The sequence below is a fragment of the Capricornis sumatraensis genome, chromosome 1 (genome assembly GCF_032405125.1).
Source record: "Capricornis sumatraensis isolate serow.1 chromosome 1, serow.2, whole genome shotgun sequence".
Taxonomy (NCBI): domain Eukaryota; kingdom Metazoa; phylum Chordata; class Mammalia; order Artiodactyla; family Bovidae; genus Capricornis; species Capricornis sumatraensis.
Window position 1 is genome coordinate 86,677,102 of NC_091069.1, and position 26,755 is coordinate 86,703,856.

The 26,755-nt window shown below is 40.9% G+C and overlaps 2 protein-coding genes across 5 annotated transcripts in view; one reads left to right on the forward strand and one right to left on the reverse strand.

Annotated features, from left to right (window-relative positions):
* Positions 1-12,515, reverse strand: part of CEBPZOS (CEBPZ opposite strand) — a 15,680-nt gene extending 3,165 nt beyond the window's left edge. The window contains exons 1-4 of one of the 4 annotated variants that reach the window (XM_068969942.1): positions 12,273-12,515; positions 9,725-9,822; positions 9,332-9,451; positions 61-176 (exon numbers count right to left, since the gene is read on the reverse strand). In XM_068969942.1, coding sequence (XP_068826043.1) covers positions 61-175 — 115 coding nt within the window. In that variant the 5' untranslated portion in view covers position 176; positions 9,332-9,451; positions 9,725-9,822; positions 12,273-12,515. The other 3 variants (XM_068969950.1, XM_068969923.1, XM_068969933.1) reach the window with 3 other exon arrangements.
* On the forward strand, positions 10,213-26,299 carry SULT6B1 (sulfotransferase family 6B member 1). Its single transcript, XM_068967101.1, has 7 exons — positions 10,213-10,411; positions 11,889-12,001; positions 14,886-14,975; positions 17,127-17,253; positions 21,118-21,212; positions 23,868-24,024; positions 26,169-26,299. Exons 1-7 carry the CDS (start codon positions 10,213-10,215, stop codon positions 26,297-26,299), a joined length of 912 nt encoding a protein of 303 aa, XP_068823202.1.
* Positions 26,300-26,755: the final 456 nt, after the last annotated feature.

Sequence of the window (26,755 nt, forward strand, 5' to 3'; positions counted from 1 at the left end):
AATGTGTTAGTGAACTGTACACCCCCCTAAAAAGCACTGTAATTTCTGAATTATGATTACCTTGGCTTGTGTTCATCTTATTAAACAAAAAATATGCTCCAAAAACGCCCATAAGTTCAGCTACTAATACTCCTTTAAAGATCTTCTTTGCCAGTGGACCCATAGAACGGGACATCCTAAGTTTAACAAATAAATGTAAACCTGAGTAAACATAGTCAAACTTAGTAACACTGAACTTCAACACATTTCAATAGTTTGAGTGATTACATAGGAATAAAACCCCAAAGTTAGTGTATCCCAAGTTGCATTAGACATGTCTCACTTCCTAGTTTTCAATCTTCATGCCTAAGGTGCACAGTGAACCAAAGACATGATTAGAGAAAGCAGAGAGGAGACAAAATCAAAGGCATTGCAAAAACTAACAATTTATGGAACTAAGATTTTTAAGCTGCCTAAGAATATAGAATCGTGGGAGATGGGGTAAATCATTTTAGCTGAACTAGGAATTAAGATATGTTCTAATGAGTATGATACGTGGAGTTCTTCATGAAATAGCCTACAAAAGCAAGATTATTCTGTAAGTGGTTATATCAGTACATGTTTTATAGCTGGAAGTTTTCATTTATGTAATATATTGAAGTGTGTGCCATAGTTCATAGCATTTTATATAAAGATGAGCGATAAACTGGTTCTTGCTGGTAAGGAGTTGCTATTCTAAGTTTTTTCAAACTAGTCACATCACCCAAAAGCCTTTAAAATGCACATTCCTTGTTGACTTCCCTGGCAGTCCAGTGGTTAAGACTCCATGCTTCCAGTGCAGGGGAAGCAGGCTGGGGAACTAAGATACCACGTGCCACAAGGCAAAGCCGAAAAAAAAAAAGCGTATTCTTGGGCCTCAATGGGCAATTCCCCAATCCCAAATCTGATTCAGCAAGTCTAGAGTTGGCAGCCTGTAATCTGCCCTTTTACAGACAACTCCAAGTGGCTTTTATACAAGAGGCTCCTGGAGCACGTGAGGGGAAACACTGACCAGGATCACCCACTAAGTGGCAAGACTAGGCTTCAACTCTTGATTAAGGCCCATCAGAAGAAAGAGCTTGAACCTTTATCCTCTTTTACGAAGGTAAAAGCTAACAAGGGAAGATCTATATAACAAGAAAATAGCATACCTGACTCTTACTGAATAAATGAAATACAGACCAAAGTGTTTACTCTGCCTCAAAGTCAAGGCCAGGAGAACCAGTGGTTTTTAAACTCAGGATTTCGGCATTATCCTGTGTATGCTTTGTCACACTGTTCCATTCTCTGCATGAAATGGCACAACCTGTAATACTCTACCAGCTTTCCTCTCATTCCACTCAATTTTAGCTTCTTTTCAACAGTCTGAGGGTGGGGGTAATTAAATACTTTGGTAGGATTATCCTACTAATATCCTTACCAGGTGTCCCTCCCACCTCACCCCCAAGATCCCTTCTCTCATTTTGATAATGTGATCACCCTGAGGCCTAAAAGATTAAAACTTTACTATTCATACCTAAGGGAAATGAAGCAGAAAAGTTTAAAACTTACACATAACTGAGAGGCAGTGAGGGAGTAGGAAGGAAGATTTTCCTGTGTGTACTGCTAGACATTATGGGCTGTACATTATAGGCCTCCCTGGCAGCTCAGCTGGTAAAAAATCCACCTGCAATGTGGGAGATCCCAGTTTGATTCCTGGGTTGGGAAGATCAACTAGAGATGGACCAGACTACCCACTCCAGTATTCTTGGGCTTCCCTGGTGGCTCAGACTGTAAAGAATCTGCCTCCAATGTGGGAGACCTGGGTTTGATCCTTGGGTTGGGAAGATCCCCTGGAGGAGAGAGAGCATGGCAACCCACTCCAGTATTCTTGCCTGGAGAATCCCCATGGACAGGAGCCTGGGGCAGGGGGGTACCCTGCAGTCCATGCGATTTCAGAGTTGGACATGACTAAGCACAGGCTGTACATTTACTGCCAGGAAATAAGCCATAACCAGCACAGGAGCTATCTTGGGGTTATTTTTTAATGTTCAAGTGCTGAAAAAAAAAACCACAAAGCCAGCCTTGCAGGCAAATCCAGAGAGTAAAGAATTCAATCAGAATTCTGTTTTGTTAGGAAAGCAAGGATAAAGGTTCAAAAAAGTAAAGTCCATAAATAAATTTTTAAAAAACAAGGAAAAGAGTAAAGTTCAAATAACACTGTAAAGCATTTACCTTTCTTCAAAACATATATGTACATTTCACATTCCAAGTCCCTCAGCTTCAGAAAAGGTGTTTATAACAACTGATAAAACCAATTTAATGAACACCAAAGGCATACCATTCCACGACTGGTGGAGATGGAATAAGATTAGACAAGATTTTTGGATAATGGTGGAATTCAGGTGACATTTAAATCAGTCCTGTGAGTTCCCTGGTGGTCTAGTGGTTAGGATTCCGAACTTTCACTGCTGTGGCAGGGGTTTAATCCCTGTAACTGAGATCTGGCAAGCAGGGCAAAGCCAAAAATAAATAAATAATAAAGCAATCCTCAGGTGCGCTGGGAAAAAAGCAGGGCTATGTGTCATGAGGTTAACTTCACACTGGGCTGAGACGCTGACTCGGGATGCACAAGCTTAAGACAAGCATGTTGCCTCCAAAAATCCCTCAGCTGTGCACCATAGCTGGCAATGGACACTGCTCAGCATCTCCAGGCAACATTTCAAACAGCAAGGTCTTTCCTTCCACTCTAAACAACAAGGCTTCCCAGCTCCGACCCTGTGTTCAATGAACAAAGGCAATTTTTCTAGGTCTCCAGTGTCAAGAGCCAAGCAACCAACAAGGCCCCCAGGCGTGGTCTCAGGTTGGCTACCAGGGATCCGCAGCCCCTCGCAGCCCCCGCAGCCCCGGTGCCTGGGCTCCTGCCATCTCCCCAGCTCCCGGGTTCTTCCCGACCCGCCGGCTCTCCCAGCACACTCCGGCCCGGCCAGGCGCCCACACGCACGCTCAGCGCAAGGAGCACTGCCCGGTCGCCGGGCCAAGGTCACCGAGCGACCCGGAAACACTCGGGTCCGCCCCTCGTGCAGACGAATACAGTCACCGAATGTCCTCTTTATGATACCAGAACTCTGCCGTGGTCCCTACAAACCTCAGCCCTCCTCCTCGCTCTGGAGAGACCCTGTCGGGCGAGGAGAGCTACAGCCAAAAGTCTAGCAAGAGGCCTGCACAAGCACCTTACCTGAGGTGCGGACTCCAGGGGCTGCGCATGCGCAAAGTGTGGCAGAGCCCGCCCCTCCCTGGCGTTGGCCCCGCCCCCAGACCGTAATTACCGCTTACTGCGCACGACTGAAGCGACTTAGCAGCAGCAGCAGCAGTGCAGCAGCAGCGGCAGCAGTGCAGCAGCAGCGGCAGCAGTGCTCTTACTACCCTGGTGGCTCAGCCTCAAAGAATCTGCCTGCAGTGCAGGAGCTACAGGAGACACAGGTTCGATCCCTGGGTCAGCAAGATCCCCTGGAGAAGGGCCAACTCTTTGTGACCCCATGGACTGTAGCACGCCAGGCTACTCTGTCCATGGGGATTCTCCAGGCAAGAATCCTGGAGTGGGTTGCCATGTCCTCCTCCAGGGGATCTTCCCAACCCAGGGATCAAACCCAGGTCTCCCACATTTCAGACTGTTTCTTCACCATCTGAACCACCAGGGAAGCCCGACATATACACATTACTATATATAAAATTCATTACCACCAGGGACCTAACGTTTTAACACGGGGAACTATAGTCAATATTTTGTAATAACCTATGAAGGAAAAGAATCTGAAAAAATATATAGATATATATGTATGTATAACTGAATCACTTTGCTGCACACCTGACACTAATACAACTAAATAAAAAGAAACGGGCTTATAAACACTTCAATTAAAAACAAATACTTCAATTAAAATAAACCCTTCAGTTATGTACTTAATAAACAAATACCTCAATTAAAAACAAACATGGACCTAGGAAGTTTGCTGTCCATTCTCCCACGGACACCTCAGAGGAAGACCAGCTAGTCAATCTGGTGGAATCCTCAAGTTGAATCCTTTCAACTACCTGACATGAGGCAGCAGAGATTAGTCTAGATAATCCACTGCTGCTGGTTGCCAAAGGGCACCTACTGGACAGAAGGGCCAGGATGTTGGTGATGGCCCAGCCTTCCCTTCAGATGCGCCAGGACACAGAGCAGTGGGGAGCTGTGGCCTCTGGCAGGGGGCACTGTCACTGAAGCAGGGGCAGTGGGGGCAGAATCTCTGTTCTGCCAGCTGCTGTGCTCTGGAGGGAGTGGCTCTCCCATCACCCTCAGCCTAGGAGACCAAAGTGTTACCAGATACACCATCCTGGATCCTGAATATTTCCAGCATCCACTAACTCATGGACTCCATCCTGACTTCCTGATGGTCAACTTCTGATAAGGGGAGCCAGTTTTTAGTAAACTCTCCAAATACAGAGGTTACTCCCTCTCCCTACATATTGGATTCCAAGGTCAATTTTAATCTTAAACTGCCCTGGAAGTAGAACATCTCTTGCTAAAGAAGAGGGTGGGGGTGGGGGAGGAAACACAACATAATCTGAAGGGGCACCCCAAGGAAGATGGCACAGGAAGGGCCAGTTTACCTGCCTCTAAAAAACAGCCTTGGGTCAATCAACACACAGGAGCCCTCTGCTATCTAATTCCTGCTTTGCTCATCAGTCTTGACTTCAATCGCCTTAGACTTTTTAAAAAGTCACCTGTACTCTGGGTGGGTGGGAGTGTCTTTGTGCGTATGTGTGTGGGTAAGTTCATAGCCTGAGAGAAAAAATTAATGGAAAAGAAGGTAAGAGGGACCAGTCTCTTTAAACTGAAGGGAAGGAGCTTCATATAAACCTCCCAGATTCAGCAAAGGCAACAATCAGTACTATGTGAGAGGTCCAGCACCACTTGCCTCAGGCCTGGGTGGATCCAGGAGCTGAACAGGAAGCTGGGATTTTGCAGAACCAGAGGTCCACCTGCAAATGCATCATCTAATCCCGATTATTCTGCAATAATGCATGAAGGTTGACAGGTTGCCCTGAGCTTAGGGAGACTAACAAAAATCAGACCTCACATTACCAATTCTAGACAGCCCCTAAATCTTCCTAATCACAGGCATTCGTATCAGAACAGGATCCAGTCACTTTTTTTTTAATGTCACTGTTTGAATTAATGTCTTAAATTCTACCTTCCCTAGGGAAACAAAGACTCTTTACAATATAAGAGATAATCCCACTAAGCCACTTGGCAGGGAGTCCAGTCTTATACCTTTTCTTTTTTGGGAGGGAGATTCTGAAATACACAACCTTCCCACCTACACTGAATAACGTCCTATTATTACGTACGGTAATAAGACCTTCAAGGGGTAGGACTTCCCTGGTGGTGGTGCTGCTGCTGCTAAGTCGTTTCAGTCGTGTCCGACTCTGTGCGACCTCATAGACAGCAGCCCACCAGGCTCCATCATCCCTGGGATTCTCCAGGCAAGAATACTGGAGTGGGTTGCCACTTCCTTCTCCAGTGCAAGAAAGTGAAAGGTGAAAGTGAAGTCGCTCAGTCGTGTCTGACTCTTTGCGACGCCATGGACTGCAGCCCACCAGGCTCCTCCGTCCGTGGGATTTTCCAGGCAAGGGTACTGGAGTGGGGTGCCATTGCCTTCTCCGCCCTGGTGGTGCAGTGGATAGAAATCCACCTGTCAGTGCAGGGGACATGGGTTCAATCCCTAGTCCGAGAGGATCCTAGTCCGGGAGGACCCCACATGCCATGGGGCAGTGAAGCCTGTTCGCCACAACTACTGAGCCCATGCTCCAGGGCCTGGGAGCCACAACTAGTGAGCCCACGTGCCTAGAGCCCGTGCTGCACAGCAAGAGAAGCCACCGCAGTGAGAAGCCTGTGCGCTGCAACTAGCGGGCAGCCCCGCTCTCCGCAACCAGACAGAGCCTGAGCACAACAAAGGCCCGGCACATTCAAAAAGAAGCATAAAGATGAATACATCAATCAAACAAAAAATGTTAAAAGATATAGAAAAATAGCAAGACCCAAATATTTTAATTTTACTAACTTAAAAAAAATAATCACAAATATAATGAAACCTAGCTACTCATTCTTAACTCTGAAACCTCTTAGGTCAGTTCTTTCCCTTCGGTAAAATGGAGATTAAAACTTCCTCTCCCTCATCCACCCCCTGCCTCACTGAGACACTTTCTGTTGACCGGTATCACTTCCTCAACTCTATGATGGACATGCTTTCCACATTTCTGAAATTGGAATGCACCTCACAGTCAATGGATACATTTAATACTGTGTTTATCCCCAAATGCTGTTATTGAATATAATGTTCTAGAATCCAGGGAATTTATTTCCCTTGTGGTCATAAAAATCCGTCTCTTTAGGAGGTAAGTTTTTTTTTTTTCAGTGAAAAGTCCCCGGGCCTTGTTTCTCATAGAAGGTAAAGCAACACCGGAAATGCATTAGTACAGACAATTACACTGGGGCCTCTAACAGAGATCTTGCTGTAACCATCTGTCTGCCAGGGGATTCAGCTGCACTGCCTACATTCCTGTCCCAGCTCCTCAAATGTCTGACTCTACTTCCCTCCTGTAAAACTCCAATTAACCCACAATGGTAACAACAGTAACACTGATTTCATAGAGCTATTTAGTGAAGCTACATGAAATCATCCATGTAATGTTACCAGCTTGGCAGGATGTCTGCTACATACAGGTGATCAATAATGTTGGGTATTATTTTAAGTTATATATTGATATGAATGACTGTAGCAGCTAGGTAATGATGCACAGCTAGGGGTTAACTTCTTCAGTGTTAGCATGAGTTTAGAGAAAGGCAAGTTTGGATTTTAAAAAACTACGTTCATAAGGCTACAGGAAAAAAAATGGAGGAAGAGTAAGGAGAAAGATTTGGAGAAGAGAATGGGAGAAAGAAGAAAAAAGTTCACTAGATGTTTACAGAAAGTCGACTTAAGAAGCCACTGAGATTACATTTTGACCCAGAAAGTATACTAGACAAGATGTATGCTAAACTGCTGAGACAAAGAGACTGCAAAAATCCAGTGGTTGCCACAAGATAGGCAATTGTATTCTTCCACACACAGTTCAGGAAATTGGTTCCATGTAGGGTGGCCACCTCAAGCGAAGAGTTGACTCATTGGAAAAGACTCTGATGCTGGGAGGGGTTGGGGGCAGGAGGAGAAGGGGACGACAGAGGATGAGATGGCTGGATGGCATCACCGACTCGATGGACGTGAGTCTGAGTGAACTCCGGGAGTTGGTGATGGACAGGGAGGCCTGGTGTGCTGCGATTCATGGGGTCGCAAAGAGTCGGACACGACTGAGCGACTGAACTGCACTGAACTGAACTGAGGGTGGGTGATGGGATGGTGATCCACCGCATGTTGAGTTCCTGTATCTCGTTGGCCTACCATCTCCTGGAGGGCTGTTTTTGTGTGAACTAGCAAGTCTGGCTTGCCAGCATCATGTCTGTCCTCCAGGTGTAGGAAAGGGCAGAGAGAGAAATTAGAGAACAATCAACTTTCTGTGTCCAAGTCCTGAACGAAAGTTTGCACACACTACTTCCACTCAGATCCCACGAGCCCCAGGGCCACACCAAGCTGCAAAGGAAGCGGGGATAATAGTCCAGTTCAATCAAAGAAAAAAGAAGAGAGTGTTGCTGGGGAAAAACTATGTCACAGAGAGTGTGCGTTTCACTTCAGGGACCTTGAACCAGCAGGACATGAACTCAGAGGACAGGAGACACCATTATATTGTATGCTTCCCTTGACAAAGCATCTCCCTTCTAGGAATCATACACATCTGTTATCAAATAGTTCGGCTAGTATTATCCCTATTTTATATATACCTCTGAAGGTATATTATGAGTTCAAAATAACCCAACTGATCATCATCAAAAGGTGTACAAATACAAATGCTGGAGAGGATGTGGAGAAGAGAAAAGCCTCCTACACTGTGGGGACAGCGGGCACAGCAACTACAGAGAACAGGGCAGAGTTTCCTTAGGAACAGAGCTTGCATACGATCCAGCAGCCTCACTCCTGGGCATATGCCTGGGAAGAAGGAAAACTCTAACTGGAAAAGATAATTGCACCCCAAAGTTCATAGTAGGACTACTTACAATAGCCAAGATGTGGAAGCAAACTGCCTACTGACAGGTGAATGGATGAAGATGTGACGTATATTTAATGGAATGCGACTCAGCCATAAAAGAATGAGATATTGCTGTCTGCAGCAACACTGATGGCCCCAGGGATTATCATAGTAAGTGAAGCAAATCAAAGACAAATATCATATGATATCACTTGTATGTGGAATCTAAGAAAATGATACTTATTTACAGCTTATTTGTAAATGAATGAACTTATTTACAAAACAGAAAGAATTTCACAGATATAGAAAAACAAACTTAGGGGGGCTTCCCTGGTGGTCCAGTGGCTACGACTTGGCATTCCCAATCCAGGGGGAAACTAGATCTCACATGCCACAGCTAAGACCAGCACAGCTAAATAAATATATAATTTTTTTTAAAAAGCTTATGGTTACCAAAGGGAAAGGGGGAGGAGAGAGGGATAAATTAAGAGTTTGGGATTAATATATACACACTACTATACACAAAATAAACAAGCACCCTGTATAGCACAGAGAACTATATTCAGTATCTTGTAATAACTTAGGATGGACAAGAATCTGAAAAAAAGAACTGAATCACTTTACTGTATACTTGAAACTAATACAACACTGTAAATCAACAGTACTTCAATGAAACAAAATAAACAAACACAAGTGGTAGAACTGAGATTCAAACTCAGGTCTGTAGTCTTCTAAGTCTACTGAGGCGGGAAATGGTAGATTCGAGTTGGGTGCCTCTTTCCTCCCCACTAAATCACTGGGCAATTCCATCACTTCCTTGTCACTGAAGGAGACCAGGTTTTGCCATCTTATAATATGCCACATTGGCATGAGGATAATTTTGAACTAAAGGCAATTAAAAAACCCAGCCAATTAGGGAAAAGCTCTTTACCTCCCCCTTTAATTATCTAAATTTACATTGGAAAGAAGGGCTGTACCAGGAAGATACCTGTTACCAGGGATATATTTGTATCCAAAAAACTCATCTGCAGAACAGGCAACCCTAGTTTTCCAAACATCTCCTCTGCCTTCCTGTGAGTGGCTTTCCTCCCCTTTGTATCCTCAAACCCCTATTCCTTTCCTAAATCCCTGTTAATAAACAGGATGTTATTTAAACTTCAATTACCTGATGGCCTTTTGAATCTGCGTATTATAATGGAACACCCATTAAGTACGTAATTCTGTTCGTTTTTTTCTCCTGTTGATCGGTCTTACATCAATTTAATTATTAGACCAGGCAAAGAACCTAGATGGGAAAAAGGGAAAAATTTTACACTCTGCATCACACCATGGGGGCTTCCCTGACAGCTCAGTTGGTAAAGAATCCACTTGCAATGCAGAAGACCCTGGTTGGATTCCTGGGTCGGGAAGATCCACTGGAGAAGGGATAGGCTCCCCACTCCAGTATTTTTGGGCTTCCCTTGTGGTTCAGCTGGTAAAGAATCCTCCTGCAATGTGGGAGACCTGGCTTCGATCCCGGAATTGGGAAGATCCCCTGGAGAAGGGAAAGGCTACTCACGCCAGTATTCTGGCCTGGAGAATTCCACGGAGAGTCGGACACGACTGAGAAACTTTCACTTTCACTTCACTTCGCACCATGGACATGTATGTGTAAAACTATCAACCAAGGAGAGAGGTTTCCTCCATAAATTGTTTTGCTAATATTAAAATTTTATACCTGATTGAATTAAATAATTATGTGTTAGACATTCAATATCTATTATTGTCTATTAAGGAAATCTACTCTTTCCTTGGGAGGGTTGCCTATAATGGTAATATAATCCACTCATTGGGTAATATTCCCCGATCCTCAGCCTGTTTTGCACCTGCAGCGTGCCTTTTGTCAGAGGTGGGTATGCAAAAGCCAGGGGTGGAGGTGGGTGAGAATTAAATATTTCTTTCTCATGTGAATGGGAGGAGCCCTTTATTCCACCTCCTGAAAACCCCCATTAAAAGCCGCCACTGCCCCGGACAACCACAGAGCAAGTTCTTCAGCAGGGAGCCAGAATGACTGCTAAAGCCAAATTTATTGACTACATTGATGAAGCTTTGGAAAAATCAAAAGAAACTGTACTGTCTCACTTGCTTTTCACCTATCAGGGGATTCCTTACCCAGTCACCATGTGTACCTCAGAGACTTTCAAAGCCCTGGACACCTTTGAAGCCAGAAGCGATGACATAGTTCTAGCATCTTATCCAAAGTGTGGTAACTAACAAAACTTTTCTACAAGGGCACTTTTTCAGAGTGAGTAGATGGGGAAGGTGCAAGGAGAAGGTGGGAGGAGGGCAGGCCATCTCATCTCGACATGAAGCCAGAAACTGGAAAGGTGGGTAGCTGTGGTGAATCAGAACAGAGCCTGTGAAATCAGTAACTAGGACTGGTAGATTTAGAAACCCCAGTGTCTGAGGGTTTCCCCGGGGGCCCAGTGGTAAAGAATCCGCCTGTGATGCAGGAGACCCAGGTTCAGTCCCTAGGTTGCAAAGATCCCCTGGAGGAGGGCCTGGCAACCCACTCCGGTATTCTCACCTTGGAGAATCCCACGGACAGAGGAGCCTGGCGGGCTGCAATCCATGGGGTCACAAAGAGTCAGACACGACTGAAACTACTGAGTATGCGTGACGCAGTGTCTGAGGGAGGAGGTCTGTGTGAAAAGAACAGGATGGATGATGAGTGCAGAAGGAGCTGTATGGTGGGGCTAGCAAACAGAAACAGGGCCCACTTTCCATGGAATACTCAGGGTAGCCAAGATGTTCATCTTGACTTTTGGCTGAAGACAAGGATGGGCTTGTCTATAAACATCTGTGCCTTCCATGTACTAGGTTATTTTTCAGGATCAAAGACCAATCCTCCTGTTTCTCAAGCCAGCTTTATAGTGGTCCTTCATCAGTGGAGGATAAAATGTTAAGAAACTGAATTATTCTATTTTATACAATCTACTTTTGATTTTTTTTTTCTTTTTGGCCACACCGGGTGGCATGTAGGATCTTAGTTCCCTGACCAGGGATCATACCTGCACCCCCACAGTGGAAGCACGGAGTCTCAACCACTAGACCACAGGAAAGTCCTACTTTTGATCATTTTTAACTGTTATTCCATCTCTGTTTGTTAAAGCCAACTCCATTTCATATTCTCTTTTTTAATTGATGCTGTATTTTTATAAAAATCAAAATCACACATTTCTGTAGAAAATATTCATTAAGGTAAAATACATGATACACAATAAACAACCATTTCTATAGTATAACATTGTTCTGTAAAGAAGATATTCTAGATTTTTTTAAAAAAGCATTGCCTCTTGTTAAAGGAGAAATTTAAGAAACAAGATAATCTGATTTTTATACCAGAGTAAGTAAATGCTCTTTTCCATAAAACTCTGCTTCTTTCCACAGCCCAGGTTATTCTGAATGTAGAAGAAACAGTTGTACACATCAGGGAATTGTTGTAGGTTTTCTTTTCTTTTTTTTCTTTTTTTAAGGCTGTAACATAGTTTGCAGGATCTTGGTTCCCAGACCAGCGATCAAACCTGGGCCCCCAGGAGTAGAAGCACAGAGTCCTAATGACTGGACGGCCAGGGAATTCTCTCATTGTAGATTTTAATTTTTATGATATGTATGTTTAAGTAACATGCTTTTATTATATCAAGACTCCTTAATGAGCTTCGATTCTCTGATTTTTCTTATAGGTTCTAACTGGATTCTCCACATCGTTAATGAATTAATGTTTGCTGATTCTAAACAAAAGTATGAATACCCAGAATTCCCAGTTCTTGAATGTGGGGACCCAGAAAAATATCAGGTTGGTACAAAAGAGCCTTGAAACTTAGAGCAAATTATTCTAGAAAGTTAAATTGGGGGATTTTTAGTTTTGAGTTCAGAAAATACAACACTAAATAATTCATTGTGTGCTTATCATATAATCCCAGCACTTTCCAGGAATTCTCTCATTTTACTACAGAATCACCTTATTACTATTACTTGTAAACGATTAAATCATTAGTGTTGGTGTGAAGGTAGTAACAGGTAATCCTACCTGTTATTAATATTATCTATCGCATGTTATTACTCACCTTATCAATGCAACTAACTAGGGCCTGGATGTGAGACAGGATGTTGTTCTCCCTGCCAGGAAGGACAAGAAAAAGGGGGAGGAAGGATCTGCCTCAAGATTTTGGTGCTTGGACAGAACAGGAGAGAGGAGGACCATCCAGCCCCCCTCCACACTTAGACACACCAGAAACACATGGTGGGAAGGGAAGACTGTATCCAACTGGAAACCACATTCCCAGCAAAACTTACCAGAAGTGCTCACCAACGAAACTCCCAACAGGCAGACAGAACACAGTTCCTAAAAATAAAGTCACTTAGGGCGTTCAGAAAATTTCTGGAAAGAGATGGAGACACTTGCCAGGATGACAAATACAAACTTAAAAGTTGGATCCCAGTTGGAAGGAAACTTATTTCCATGGACTGGGCCGAAGTAACAGAAAAATATATTGTAAATGAGGTGTTCAGGGATTTGGGTTTTGAAGTCTTTTGATGTCTATAATTTATCAGAAATGTTTATTTTTCTCTTAGAGTATTTTTAAAAGCACTTTTTGCATTATAATTGTCCCTTGTGGCTCAGCTGGTAAAGAATCTCCTGCAATGTAGGAGACGTGGGTTCGATCCCTGGGTTGGGAAGATCCCCTGGAGAAGGGAAAGGTTACCCACTCGAGTATTCTGGCCTGGAGAACTCCATGGACTGTAGTCCATGGAAGAGTTGGACACGACTGAGTGACTTTCACTTTCATATTTCATATACAAAGATCGTTTTCTATGCAATGTGCCTTTTATTTTAAAATGGAAATGTGTGAGAGGATAAGCTTCATTTAATGGTTATTCACTTTATACAGAAAATTTTTCTAAAATATAAACTTTTTTTTCTTGAGATGTATCTGTATTTCGACTTTACACTGCTTACAGTTGGCTATATCATACATTTTCGTGAACATATAATTATACATTTACCTAGTTTTGTTACAATTAACCTCCATTTTCCCGCTGGATATTTTTCTAACCCTTTTAAGGAACTTTACCATTTCTCACATGTCTTAAAGAGATTTTTGGCCATGCACTTTGGTGGGAATGGCATTCTATCACTTAATCTGAAAATTGCCATCTGTGTGATTTTGCACAAAGGACTTAAAACCTCAAAGTCTCTTGTTAATCCTTAAAAAGGGGGTTACAATATCTACCTGAGAGGATTATTGTGAATGAATGTAAAAGTACTTCCAAAACTGGAATCAAGAACAATGACTACTAATCATCACTTGGGCCCATATCATTGATTTTAAAAAATTTTAAGTCAGTTTTTGCTCCCTTGATTGAGTTGGGGTCTCTAGTTAATTTTTCACAGAACCATTGGCTATCAACGTCTAAATATAATTTCATTGCTTGAAATGATGAGCAGCATGGAAAAAAACACTGAAAGCATTAGCCCACCACAGAGCATACACTAAAGGTCTGATTTTGAGATAAAAGCCTTAACCCTATCCGATTAAACAGAGCTTCATTTTGTAAATTATCAGTAGAAGTAGATTACAAAGACAAAAAGAATCAATCATAGAGTCCTTATATTGACAAGAATTTCTCTCATAAGATATTTCTCAGATATTTAAGTGATTCTGCACTTTCAGGTTCTGTTAGGATATTTGACTGCATAGAGTTTTGCTGGTTTAAGAAAAAAAAGATCTAGATGTTGAAAATGAATTTGGAGGAGCTATAGAAAGACTTGAACATTTCTGTTAATGACTTTGAATGTAGAAAAGATCCACATTAAGTGAAAGAGTGGATTGCAGATTTTGAGCTGTCTTGAAGAAAATGATTTGGGGATGGCTGTGGGAAAAGGTAAATTTTTCTAAAAAAAAAAAACAAAGACCAAAAAAAAAAAAAAGATTGGGCAATGGAAAGCAGGACAGAAGAAGGAAGTTCGAAAGGAAGTTTTCAATCGCGTATTTCCTTGTGATTCTCCATTCCTCATCCCCCACCAAGAAAACAGAAATAAAGAAAATCTAGAGAAGGATGTGGAAGAGGAATAGTAGTAGAGACTGAGACTGCTCTTCAGGTACTAAACCGAGGAGTGATTCACCACACACACACACACACACACACACACACACCACACAACACCCACACACACCACATACACAACACACACACACAACACACAACACACACACAACACACACACCCCACACAACACACACACACCACATACACAACACACACACACAACACACACACAACAGAACACACACACACACCACATACACAACACACACACACAACACACACACACCACACACCCACACCACATACACAACACACACACACCACACACACACACCACACAACACACACACACCACATACACAACACACACACACAACACAACACACACACACACCACATACACAACACACACACACCACACACCACACAACACCCACACACACCACATACACAACACATACACAACACACAACACACACCCATACCACATACACACCACACACACACACCACACAACACACACATACCACATACACAACACACACACAACACACACACAACACACACACACACACACACACACACACACACACCACATAAGATTTAACCTTATTGTTTATATTTTCAAGAGAATGAAACAGTTTCCATCACCAAGGATTTTGGCAACTCATCTCCATTATGACCAATTACCTGGATCCATCTTCCGGAACAGAGCCAAGGTGAGTCCCCCTCTACGTATTTCAATGTGAAGTTCTTCCTGTGTAGATATGGGCTTGCTGAGGTACAGGATGAGTTTGCTACTCGTCACAGAATTTTAATGAAGAAAGTGTGCAGTTTGGTGTTTCCTTCGTTGTTTTTTCTTCAGCTATATTGGCTATAGTTGCATTCAAATGAAACGTATTTTCAGCCGGGATATAAAACATATGCATAAAGTAGCCCACCAGGCTCCACTGTCCATGGGATTTTCCAGGCAGGAATATTGGAGTGGGTTGCTATTTCCTTCTGCAGGGGATCTTCCCAATCCAGGCATCAAACCCAGGTCTTCTGTATTGCAGACGGATCCTTTACCGACCGAGCCACCGGGGAAGCCCCTAACCCCCGTTAGGTATTTGAATTCCACCAAGTGGCTGTCTGGACTAATCACATCTCCCATTACAAGGGACTGCTCTGTCCCCTCTGCCAGGTGTGGATGGCTCTGTAAAACAGTGTTTCTTCATACTGAGAATCTCCCAAGTTGGAAATACCGCTTTAATCCATAATTTTCCCAGTTTAATGCAGTTCAGTAGAATCACAAACCTCAGTGATTCTTTTTTCCCCCTTGATTATTCCATAAGACACAGAGCTAAAGTAATGTATAAAGCATTTGGATTTGGAGAAGCAGCCTTTTGAACAAAGCTTTACTTTCACAAGAAGGCAGGGCAAAAGATGAACGACAGTTAAGGTAAGAAGTTGATACTGAGGTTTTATCCATACACTCCAGCCTGCTGGCCTTCACCATGCTAACTTATGTCTTTGCAAAATTATAAATTGCTATGAGCCAAAGAGGTTCCTGAGTGGTAATCAGAGCCCCAAATATAAGACCCTCAAGTGAGAAGAATCTGCTGTATTTGGATTAGGGGCAGAGTTTTAGATCTCAACAAAGACATAGACTAGCACATTCATCTCTATTCAGTGGTACCCTACTACTGTCAGTTCACGTCTTTAGATTGAGGAGGTGTTCTGGAATCCAGACTCCCTCTCACTTTCAAGCCATCTACAAATTTGATAAATAGAGCTTCTATATCTTAACCTGAAATCCTCATTAAAATGTTGATGATGGTCTAGTCAGGACAGTTTTATTAAAAATCTCTGGGCAGTTTTACGTTACTTTTTCAGCCTCCTTTGCATCAGTTTTATGTGCTTAAATGTTTCTGCTGCCGGCATGCCTTCTTCCATTTGCAGAGGAAGTCATAAGCAACAAATCTACTAATTTAAGAACTCTGTCCAAGAAAAAACTGCCATTAGAAATGACTTTTTCTTAGAGAACCTGTGTTGCCCACTGGTGGTTATTACTTGCTCTTTTCTGTGGCCACAAGTCATCTATTTAGTCAATTCCAAAAACATCTCCAAAATGGAGGTCATTTTGTACTTTGCAAGCGGCACACTTTCCTCTTTCCAAAAGGGAAATGCTACCTGCCTGTTTCCGGTTCTCCGAACCTCTTGTATGCTGTCTCCAATTCTGCCAAGGTCACTAACAGTGCTCAGTAATAATGTATTCCACAACATTCTCAGTTCTTTAAAGGGAAATCTGGCCAGAGGGCCCAAACCCACTTGGGGTGGCCAAGTGTTCTTCAATTTAGGGGGTTTTCTTGGGTTTCAGTTTGCTCTTTACAACATTTATTTCACACTTTTCATTCAGAAAAATGAATTTGTGCCTCATCAGAGAAGGCGGACATAACACTGAAATTCAGAGGTTCTGTTCCCTCATATCACCCATCACACCTCCAACCTGCCCTTCTTTGATCTTCTCCCATGAAACTCTAAACATTATTTTTGTTGTCCTTAACATTATTGTTATTTTTACTTTTGGGGTGGTTTAACTTTTCAGCTCTTGTGAGCCTGCTCTTCATTCCTTTTTACATGGTCTACATATGACATTTTACTGTCTCAGTTTGTTAGCAAAAATTCAATGTTACAATATCAATCTTCTTTTTCTTCTTTCTTTCCCCCTTTTTCCCAGGCTTCCTTATCTGCCAGCTCCTGTTCCTCAACTTCTTTCTTTCTTTCTACCTCAACAAAATCAGGGAGTATACAATAGGACACAATGCTCACACTTTCAGTTTTCCAAAGTTCAACGCCTAAACCTAGATAACGTAATTTTCTCTCTCCAGATATTGGTGCTATTTCGAAACCCTAAAGACACAGCAGTATCTTTTTTCCATTTCCACAATGATGTTCCTGATATCCCAAGCTATGGGTCTTGGGATGACTTCTTCAGACAGTTCATGAAAGGACAAGGTATGGCTGTCGGTAAAAGAATCCTTCTGACTTCAACAGATGATCACAGAAATACAAAAATTCAAATGTGTTTTAGGATAAAGAAAGAAACCACAAGGACCTACTGTATAGAACAGGGAACTACAGTCAATATATTGCAACAACCTACAACAAAAAAGAATATGAAAAAGACTACATATACAACTGAATTACTATACTGCACACCAGAAACTAACACAACATTGTAAATCGACTATACTTCAATTTAAAAAATTAATAACTTTAAAAAAGAAAGAAAAAATAAATTAAGGCAGATCCAGGAACCACAATGTTACTTTTAAATAAAGCTTTCTGGGCATCAAACAGTACATTACTTTTTTAAAAAATAATTTGGACAATTCAGTATGTTGAGGGTGAATGTTAAATAGCCATAGAACAGACATGGGACAAAAAGGCCTGAAATAGACATGTACAAAAAGCATTTCAGATTCACTTCCCACAAGTCTCTGTATAGCACAATGATAAAAGCCAAAAAAGAAGAAAACCATGACAATGAGCTGCCACACCTACGATACTTGTTTACCAGAAAGCAAGTAAGATTTTGTTAGGTCATGTTGAAGGTTTTACCTCTGGTTACTGATAACCATAATTTCATAAGTGCCTACAAATGCTCCGGCTACCAAACTAGGTATTATATACACATATCTCATTTAAGACCATACCAACTATGAATAAGGCAGTATTAACTGTAAAAAATTTAAATCACTTACCAACAGTCTCAGTTACTTGTATGTGGCAGCAACTCTACTTCCATGGGTATAGTGGCCAGAGGTGAATAAATGTCTCTTTTTAGTAGTGAGTGGCTCTATTGAGTGCTTACAGTATAGTGCAAGGAAGAATTAATGCCAGGTGACCTTAGTGAAGTGAAGTCGCTCAGCTGTGTCCGACTCTCTGCAACCCCATGGATGGTAGCCTACCAGGCTCCTCTGTCCATGGGATTTTCCAGGCAAGAATACTGGAGTGGGCTGCCATTTCCTTCTCCAGGGGATCTTCCCAACCCAGGGATCAAACCCAGATCTCCTGCATTGCAGACAGATGTTTTATTGTCTGAGCCACTAGGGAGTTGCTACCAAGTCCCTCTAAAAGGACCACATTTAAAGGGGATCAGCACAGCAATGCAACACTGCTGCTAAGTCGCTTCAGTCGTGTCCGACTCTGTGCGACCCCTAGACGGCAGCCCACCAGGCTCCCCCGTCCCTGGGATTCTCCAGGCAAGAACACTGGAGTGGGTTGCCATTTCCTTCTCCAATGCATGAAAGTGAAAAGTGAAAGTGAAGTCGCTCAGTTGTGTCCGACCCTCAGCGACCCCATGGACTGCAGCCTTCCAGGCTCCTCCGTCCATGGGATTTTCGAGGCAAGAGTACTGAAGTGGGGTGCCATTGCCTTCTCCGAATGCAACACTATCCCGTATGAATAGACACTGGGTACAGTACTGAGTCCTTAGCAAAGATTAAGTCTTGGGATTGGGGTGTAGGAGAGAAAAAGAAAGTGTACAGAAGGTGCTTATAAAGCACGGATAGGAAAGATTTGGCTTGTTTATTAACTACTCACTAAGACCAGATGGAGGCAGTTAAGGCAAATCTAAAACATTATACTCCATTGATACAACACAAGAGAACATTCAGTGGTGGAGAAACTCATCATCATTGGGACAGTCTAGTTTAGGGAATCTTTGTTGCTGATCCTTTTAGTCTAATCGTTTGATTAACAATGATAAGAAGTGGCACTGATATTAATAACTTGGATGGATTTTCTGCCTTGTAAACTTGTTAAGGTCAACTTACAGAGAGAGGCAGCTGAATGTAGAATGAGAAGGCCTGGCTTGGGCTTCATCACTTATTATTATGTGTTAGTAATTAACACTAGATAGAGTAAACTAGCTACCATTTATTGAGCACTTACCACATGCCAGGCATGCTGGCGTGCTGCTCCTAACACACAGTATTTTAATTTTCATAATAACCAAATGAGGATAATACTATTACTATCACCATGTTACAAAGAAGAAAATAGAGGCAGAGAAACACTCTAAACTTTGATTTCCTTAGTTGTAAAGAGAAAATAAGAATACCTGACCTATGAGAGGTAACACAGTATTGTATTTTGTTTGGTTGCAATAGCTCTGGGGTCAAACTAACATTAAAAGATGTCAATAACACATAACTTATTGTGCAGCCTTAAAATGGTTACTTAGCTCCTCTGGGTTTCTAATTCTCCATCAATAAAATGGGTATAAAATTGTACCTATCATACTGGATTGCTTTAAAAAGCAATGAAAGATGAAATGTATACATATCAATAAAACATTTAGAAAAGCAGAAAACCCCACCACAGTGGCATAAACAGATCAGGTTTTATTTTCTTCACTTAACTAAGAAATCTGGAGATAGCAACTGACCCAGTAGACCAGTAATGTTGGGTCAGCAGCTCTGAGGTTCCCTGGGCCCCTCTGTCGTGCTTTTTGCAACATTCTCTCAAGTTGTCCACTGTCCCTCTGAGCATCACCTTCAGATCATGAAGAAGGGTCACCGTGACAGGAATAATTGTTCTAGAAGCCTTGCAGCAGACTCCTGATTGCTGGCTAGGACTACTTCATGTGACCAGAGTCCAAAGGGAGGCAGAAAGTGAGAAACAGAACCCTCTGACTAGCTCAGACCCAACTAATCAGGGTTTGGTTTACAACAAAGAAGGGAGTGTACTATATTTGGGGCAGGAAATTTACAGTATTTTGTACAACAAAACATGTAGAAACTGCCTGGCTCAAATCATGATAATAATTATGACAATATTATTATTACTAATAATGTTAATATTGGCCAATATTTGAGTGGGTATTATTAATCAGGCACTGTTTTAAGCATTTGACATGTGTTAATTCACTTAAAATTCACAACAACCCCATTCGAGGAAACTAAGGTACAAGGAGGTTTAGGGAGTTTCTCAAAGGCACACAGCTGTCTAGATCTGCATTGTCCAATATGGTAGCCCCTAGCCACATGTAGAAATTGAGCATTTGAAATGTGACTAGTGCAAGTGAAGAGCTAAATTTTAAATTTTATTTTAATTTAAATTTACATTTTAAGACAGTCAATTCAGTTGCTGGAAACTTTTAAGTAAGTTTGGTATGAGTGTGTGAATCTGTTTTTTCAACTGTAAGTTTCATGAAGTCTAAATACACATCAAGTATTTTTGGCAAAAAAACATCAAATTGATGTTCTTTATAAGTGTAAAATACCCACAAGCTTTTGTAGCCTTAGAATTGGGCAATGTTTCACTAATAATTATTTAAGCTGATTACATGCTTAAATGATAACATTTTGGGATCTGTGGGTTAAATAAATTAAACTATTCAAATTAATTTCACCTGCTTCTTTTTACTTTTTTAACATGGCTACTAGAAAACTTAAAGTTATAGATGTGGCTTGCATGACATTTCTATTGGACAATGCTAGTCTAGATAACATGTCCATCATTTCTTTCTGACATTATATCTGTTGGTTTTCACGTATCATTCACTATTTCTGAATTACTTCATTCACCTAAATGTTCATGAAAATTTGTAGTTCTTGTGAAACCATTTTTACAACTGGCTTAGTTGTGCTACTGTTCCTAAAAATAAGAAAATGAGAAAATCTGACATCAGGACTGATTTATGTCAGTTCTTTTGGAGCAGGGATTTGTAATCTTATAGTCTTGTTTGATCATACACACATACATATAGTTTATATTTTAGGGCACACATTAACCATTTTATCCTCAGTCTATCATTTTAACCTCAATTATTTAAAATTTCTTAAGAAGTTATTTTTTTCCCTGTATTTTTAGTTTCCTGGGGAAGCTATTTTGATTTTGCAATTAATTGGAACAAACATCTTGATGATGAAAATGTTATGTTCATATTATATGAAGACCTGAGAGAGGTGAGATTATGATTATTGGTATTCTATAGCAAGATTTACTATAAATGACAACATAGAACATTTATTCATAATGTCTGCATGAACAAATATTATACTCAATTTTTAAAAATATTCCATATATGTGGTACAGTGCTAGGGGCAAAAAACAAACAATGCATATGTGTTTAGATTGTTTATTTAATAGAAATAAAATAATTCTTAGGAACTTACTACTAACAGTGACTGCTTTTTTCCCCTCTTTGATAGAGAGTCCAAATTAGGAATGGCAAAAACAATAGGTCTCTATTGAGGTTTAACTGAACATGCTTTTAGCTTTGAATTAATTTTTCCATATAATGTTATTTTTAAAAACTGCTTCTTCACAAATATTTAGTGAGTTCAGCATTGTTTTAGGCCTTTGTAATTTATCAGTGAAAAGACTAAAGTTCACTATATGGAAGAAGGTTATATTCTAGCTGGAGAAAGTGGGGAGACAGAATGATAAACAATAAATACAATAAAAATTTTAAATGTATATAATATGTGAGAATGAAGAAACAGCACAGCTGATTAAGGAAAACTAGAAATCCCCAAGGGTGGGGGTGTTGGGACACTGGACAAATCTCAGCATGAAATAGGATGGACAGTGGAAACCTCATGGAAGGCATGTGACATGAACCAAGATCGGAGGCAGATGAGGGGGTGAGCCAAGTAGGGAACCAGAGTGAGAGCTTTCCAGGCAGAGCAGACTGGAGCAAAGGCCCTGAGGTAGGCGTGCTCCTGGAAGGATTATGGAAAGGAGCAGATGCGGTTGGCTGTAGGGACGGACCAGAAGGGACTAACCGATGAGGACAGGCGTAAGGGGGTGGACTAGAGTGGGAGAGATGGAGGGGCAGATCACCAAAATACTTTGCCTTTCACTCCGAGTGAAATGGGAAGTCACTGTAGGATTTCGAGCAGAAGAGTGGTAGGAACTGACGTGTTTTTAACAGGATCATTCTGTCTGGTGTGTGAGAATATTTTAGAGAGAAGGAAAGAGAACCCAGGGAAACCCATGAGGAGGTTATTGCTCTAGTCTAGGCAATAGAAGGAAGAATGGTGGCTCAGACCTGAAAGGGCCATGGAGGGGAAGAGAGGTGGTTGAATTCTGAACTTATGTTGATGGAAAAGCCAACAGGATTTGCTGCTGGACTGGATGAGGGAAAGAGTAGTGAGAACAAAACAGAAGTCGAATGAGACCCCAGTATTATTGGTCCAACCAACTGGGAGGATTGAGCTGTCACCATGGGAGTAGGAGAAGCAGGATTGTGGGGAAGACCAGGGATCTGGTTTTAAACATCAGAAGGCTAAGATGTTTATCAGTCATCCAAATGGAGAGGCCAAGTAGGCAGTTGGGTATTGAAGTCTCAAATGCAGAAAGAGTTCTGAGCTACCGATGTGAATCTGGCCCACAAACGACATTTAAACTCATGAGATTACATATCTAATATGTAAGCACATGGACAGAGAAGTTGACCAAGAACTGAGGCTTGCAGCCCTCCAACATGAAAAGTTTGAATAAAAAGGGAGGAATCAGCAAAGGCGACTAAGGAGTAGCTAATGACATAGGAGGGAAACCAGAGTCCCGGAGCTCCAGGGAAGAAAGCATGTTAAAGGAGAAGAGACTCAAATGCTCTCTAACTGAATTGAGTCTTTAACACTAGTTTCTCCTGACATTCTTATAAAACAAAAAAGTGTAACTGAATTCATCCCTTCTGTTTATGGTATGTATATATACAACATGAAAGAACATATTAATGTAGTCTTTTCCCCTTCTCGTCTAGAATGTTCCTAAAAAAACTTGTGATTCATGGATGTTAGTGTTGTCCCAAATGTTAATCATTCTTTCTTGCAGTTGGTAGGAGGTTGCCTGTTCAGTTTGACTTGGGGACTGCTGTAGTAGATAGCCTGCTCCTTTGGGAAATTCAGATTGCACGCTAGCATATTAAAGATTGACAGATTCTACAAACAAACAAACAAAACCTTACCTTTACTAATCCAAAGCTTCCACATTTATTTGACTGCGACCCTTAACCCTCCTTCCCCCGATGAAACATCTATCAGCACCTTGAAATATATTAATGTTTTGTAGAATACAGTTTAAGAAACTGTTCTGGAAGATTTCTAAATCTCCATTGGTCAATGATACTGTTGAGAAGGTTGATGATACAAAGGTATTAAATGATATATTCCAAGACTCATTCTAGCTTTTATGATTCTAAAAATGAGCCTTTCTTGATAGAATTAAATATTAGCTACAAACAGGATGTAGAAAAAAGAGAATTTGAACGAGCACATACAAATGTATTAATTTCCTCAGCTGGTTTATACTGGTGCTTTTTAACAAAATGAATGTCATCTTAGATAAAATTCTACCCTACTAATGAATGCTTACTGTCACTCTATACCCTGAATAGTTCAATAAGTCATAAATTGAAACTACAAAGTAAAATCAGTACAGAGTATCGTAAAGGGAAATTTCAGATATTGATACTGAAGTATCAAAGTAAGTTTGAAGAGATAGAAAGGGACAGCTGAATTAGAGAATTAGGCTTAAAATACATTCTAAGAAGCCTGTCTTTGCTTGGGGCACAATTCCCATAGAAAGAAGTCTATCCTCTAAAATTTTGTTTTCAGAATCTGGCCACTGGAATAAAACGAATTGCTGAGTTCTTCGGATTCTCTCCATCTGGGGAGCAGATTCAAACTATTTCGGCACAAAGTACCTTCCATGCCATGCGAGCAAAATCCCAGGAAACACACGGTGCTGTGGGCCCGTTCCTGTTCCGCAAAGGTAAAGCTGCCTTGATTTCTGAGCCATCCATCAGTCTGCACATAACAGGCAATTCAAACAACTTTATACTGAAGAAGACAGGATTTTCTTTGTCTCTTCCTCAACAAGAAGTCTGACATAGATCAGAGCTGGAACTGGTAACTCCACGCTATCTTTTAGAGTACTAAGCTCCTCCCACCTTTCTCTTGCCACCTGCTGATAAAAGGAGAGCAGCTCAGTTCAGTTCAGTCGCTCAGTCGTGTCTGACTCTTTGCGACCCCATGAATCGCAACACTCCAGGCTTCTCTGTTCAGCTAGAGCTCCTGAATTACAATAAAGTTAAAGGGTTATTTTATTAAAATAAAAATGGAGTGGCAAGAGAATCACGTGCATTTGCTGAGTGAGCCCCCTCTACAGAACTTTGTGGGAAGCCTCATTCAGTGGCTTACATATCATTGGTCACTTCTCCCGGTGCTGTTGGCTGGAAAATGTAATTTTTTTTTAAAGGTGGGTGTGTTATTACTCAATTAAAATCAAAGTTTTATTAATAAAGGAGAAGGAGAAAATGAGTGTTGGATAGGCAACCAGTTGTCTCTGGCACTGATGATTTTACTAAATTTCATTAAAGTATTCTAATTTCTTATGCAAATTTATGATAATATAGCCCAAGGATTGTCAGTTTTCTTTTTTATTGCATATATAATTAAAGTATAATGTGATTTAGAGGCAGCACATATAACAACTATCACTTATTAGGCATGAATCATGTGTTAGGCCCTTTGCTGGGCTTAAATTTTATAGCAAAAATATATTAAATCCTTAATTTTATAATATGGGCACCAAGACTCAGAGATATTAACTGATCCTTTGTCACAAAGCTAACTGGGTTCCCTAGGTGCACTAGTGGTGAAGAACCCAGCTGCCAATGCAGGAGACTAAGAGATTCAGATTCGATCCCCAGGTCAGGAAGATCCCCTGGAAGAGGGCATGGCAACCCACTCCAGTATTCTTGCCTGGAGAATCTCATGGACAGAGGAGCCTGGTGGGCTACAGTCAATAGGGTTGCACAGAATCAGATACGATTGAAGCAACTTACCATGCACGCACAAAGCTAATTAGTGAAACGGGATACAAATGTAGGTCTACTTGATTCTACTATACTTCGTCAAATGAAGACTCATTTAAAAAAATCCACTGTGAATACACATTGTATATAAATCTGGCTTTGGTGTGCCTTCTGACTTTAACTCTGATTTTTATGCCTTATTTTATTAGCTTTAAGAAGAGGGGAAAAATAAAACCTTTCTTTGTATATTGTTAATCAAATACTCTTCAGAATAGAAAAAATTCTAACAGTAGTGATTTTAAAATATTACACTATTCCATGTAGAAAATTCAGAAAGTACAGAAAGATATGAAAAAGTACTAAAAATTATCCACATTTTTCCCACCAGAGGCAGGTTTGACTTTTTGACACATTTCTTCCAGCCTTATTCTGTGATGTTTCATATAGTTGATGACATTTGTAAAGAGTTTTGTTTTTTTATTCCCTTCATATATGTAAGCATTTCCTCACATCATTAAAACTGCTTTATAAATATACATTTCATTGGCTATGCAACAAGGAGCTTAACAACTTCAACCCAAATCATCAAGAGTCTAAGGAAAAGAGTAACTTCTTTACTTTTAAAATCACATAAGAAAAATATATCTCAATCTCAGGCAAAATAATAATTTTTTGCAAAATTTTCAGCACTTGGAGACTTAACCAAAAGCTGCTATAAAAAATATTAATTTATCTTCTCAGTGGGTATTTAAAGTATTAAAAGACTTTAGAGAGAAAAAAGTGATTCTAAAAAAGTGGTATTTTGGTCCCAGGTGTTGGAAGAAGGGTGGGGATGGAAGGTCGCTGAGGTCAAGGGTCCCCTTAGTGACACTGAAAAAGTACATCACCTACCACAGCACACCACACCAACGGGGATGCCCAAGTGGATCTTGCTAACTTTACAAGAAAAATTATACTAGTTTTTTAAGACTGTGTAATTTTTTTTCATGTGTCCATTTCACATTTCAAAGTGAAACTCTGCACGGAGAAATGGTAAAATCAAGGTGAAATATTCTAACAGGTGTCTAAGTCTCCTATTTTTTTTGTGTGTGTGTTGTAGGTGAAGTTGGTGATTGGAAAAACCTGTTCAGTGAAACGCAGAACCAGGAAATGGACGAAAAATTCACAGAGTGCTTAGCTGGCACTGCCCTGGGAACAAAGTTGAAGTATAACTCATACTGCCAGCCTTGATTCTGGTCAATCCAGCTTATTTTCCTTAATAATAACTGAATTTAAATATCAATAATTACATAATAATCAATCAATAATGATAATTAAACATTTTAGACATAAACAATGTTTAATAATGAAAACAAATGAAAATTTTGAGCACAAACATAAGTTTGTTCACTTTTTACAGAAAGATAAGTTTAGCCATCCAAAAGGGATGCTGTATTTAGTGATGTATCCTGGAGTTTTAACTTCTTTCATGCTCTGGGTTCACACAAGACCATAGGCCAATACTATCAGAGATATACCTAAATCTGTTTGTGCATAGATGAGACAGGCCTTTCTGTCTGATCACAGAAAGGCCTGTGATCACGATCACAATGTTTTGCCCTCTCACAAAATTCCCTCTCTTCCTCACTATGGATCAGAGCCCTTGTGATCTGATCCTTTCTGAACTTACTGCTGTGGGAAATTTAA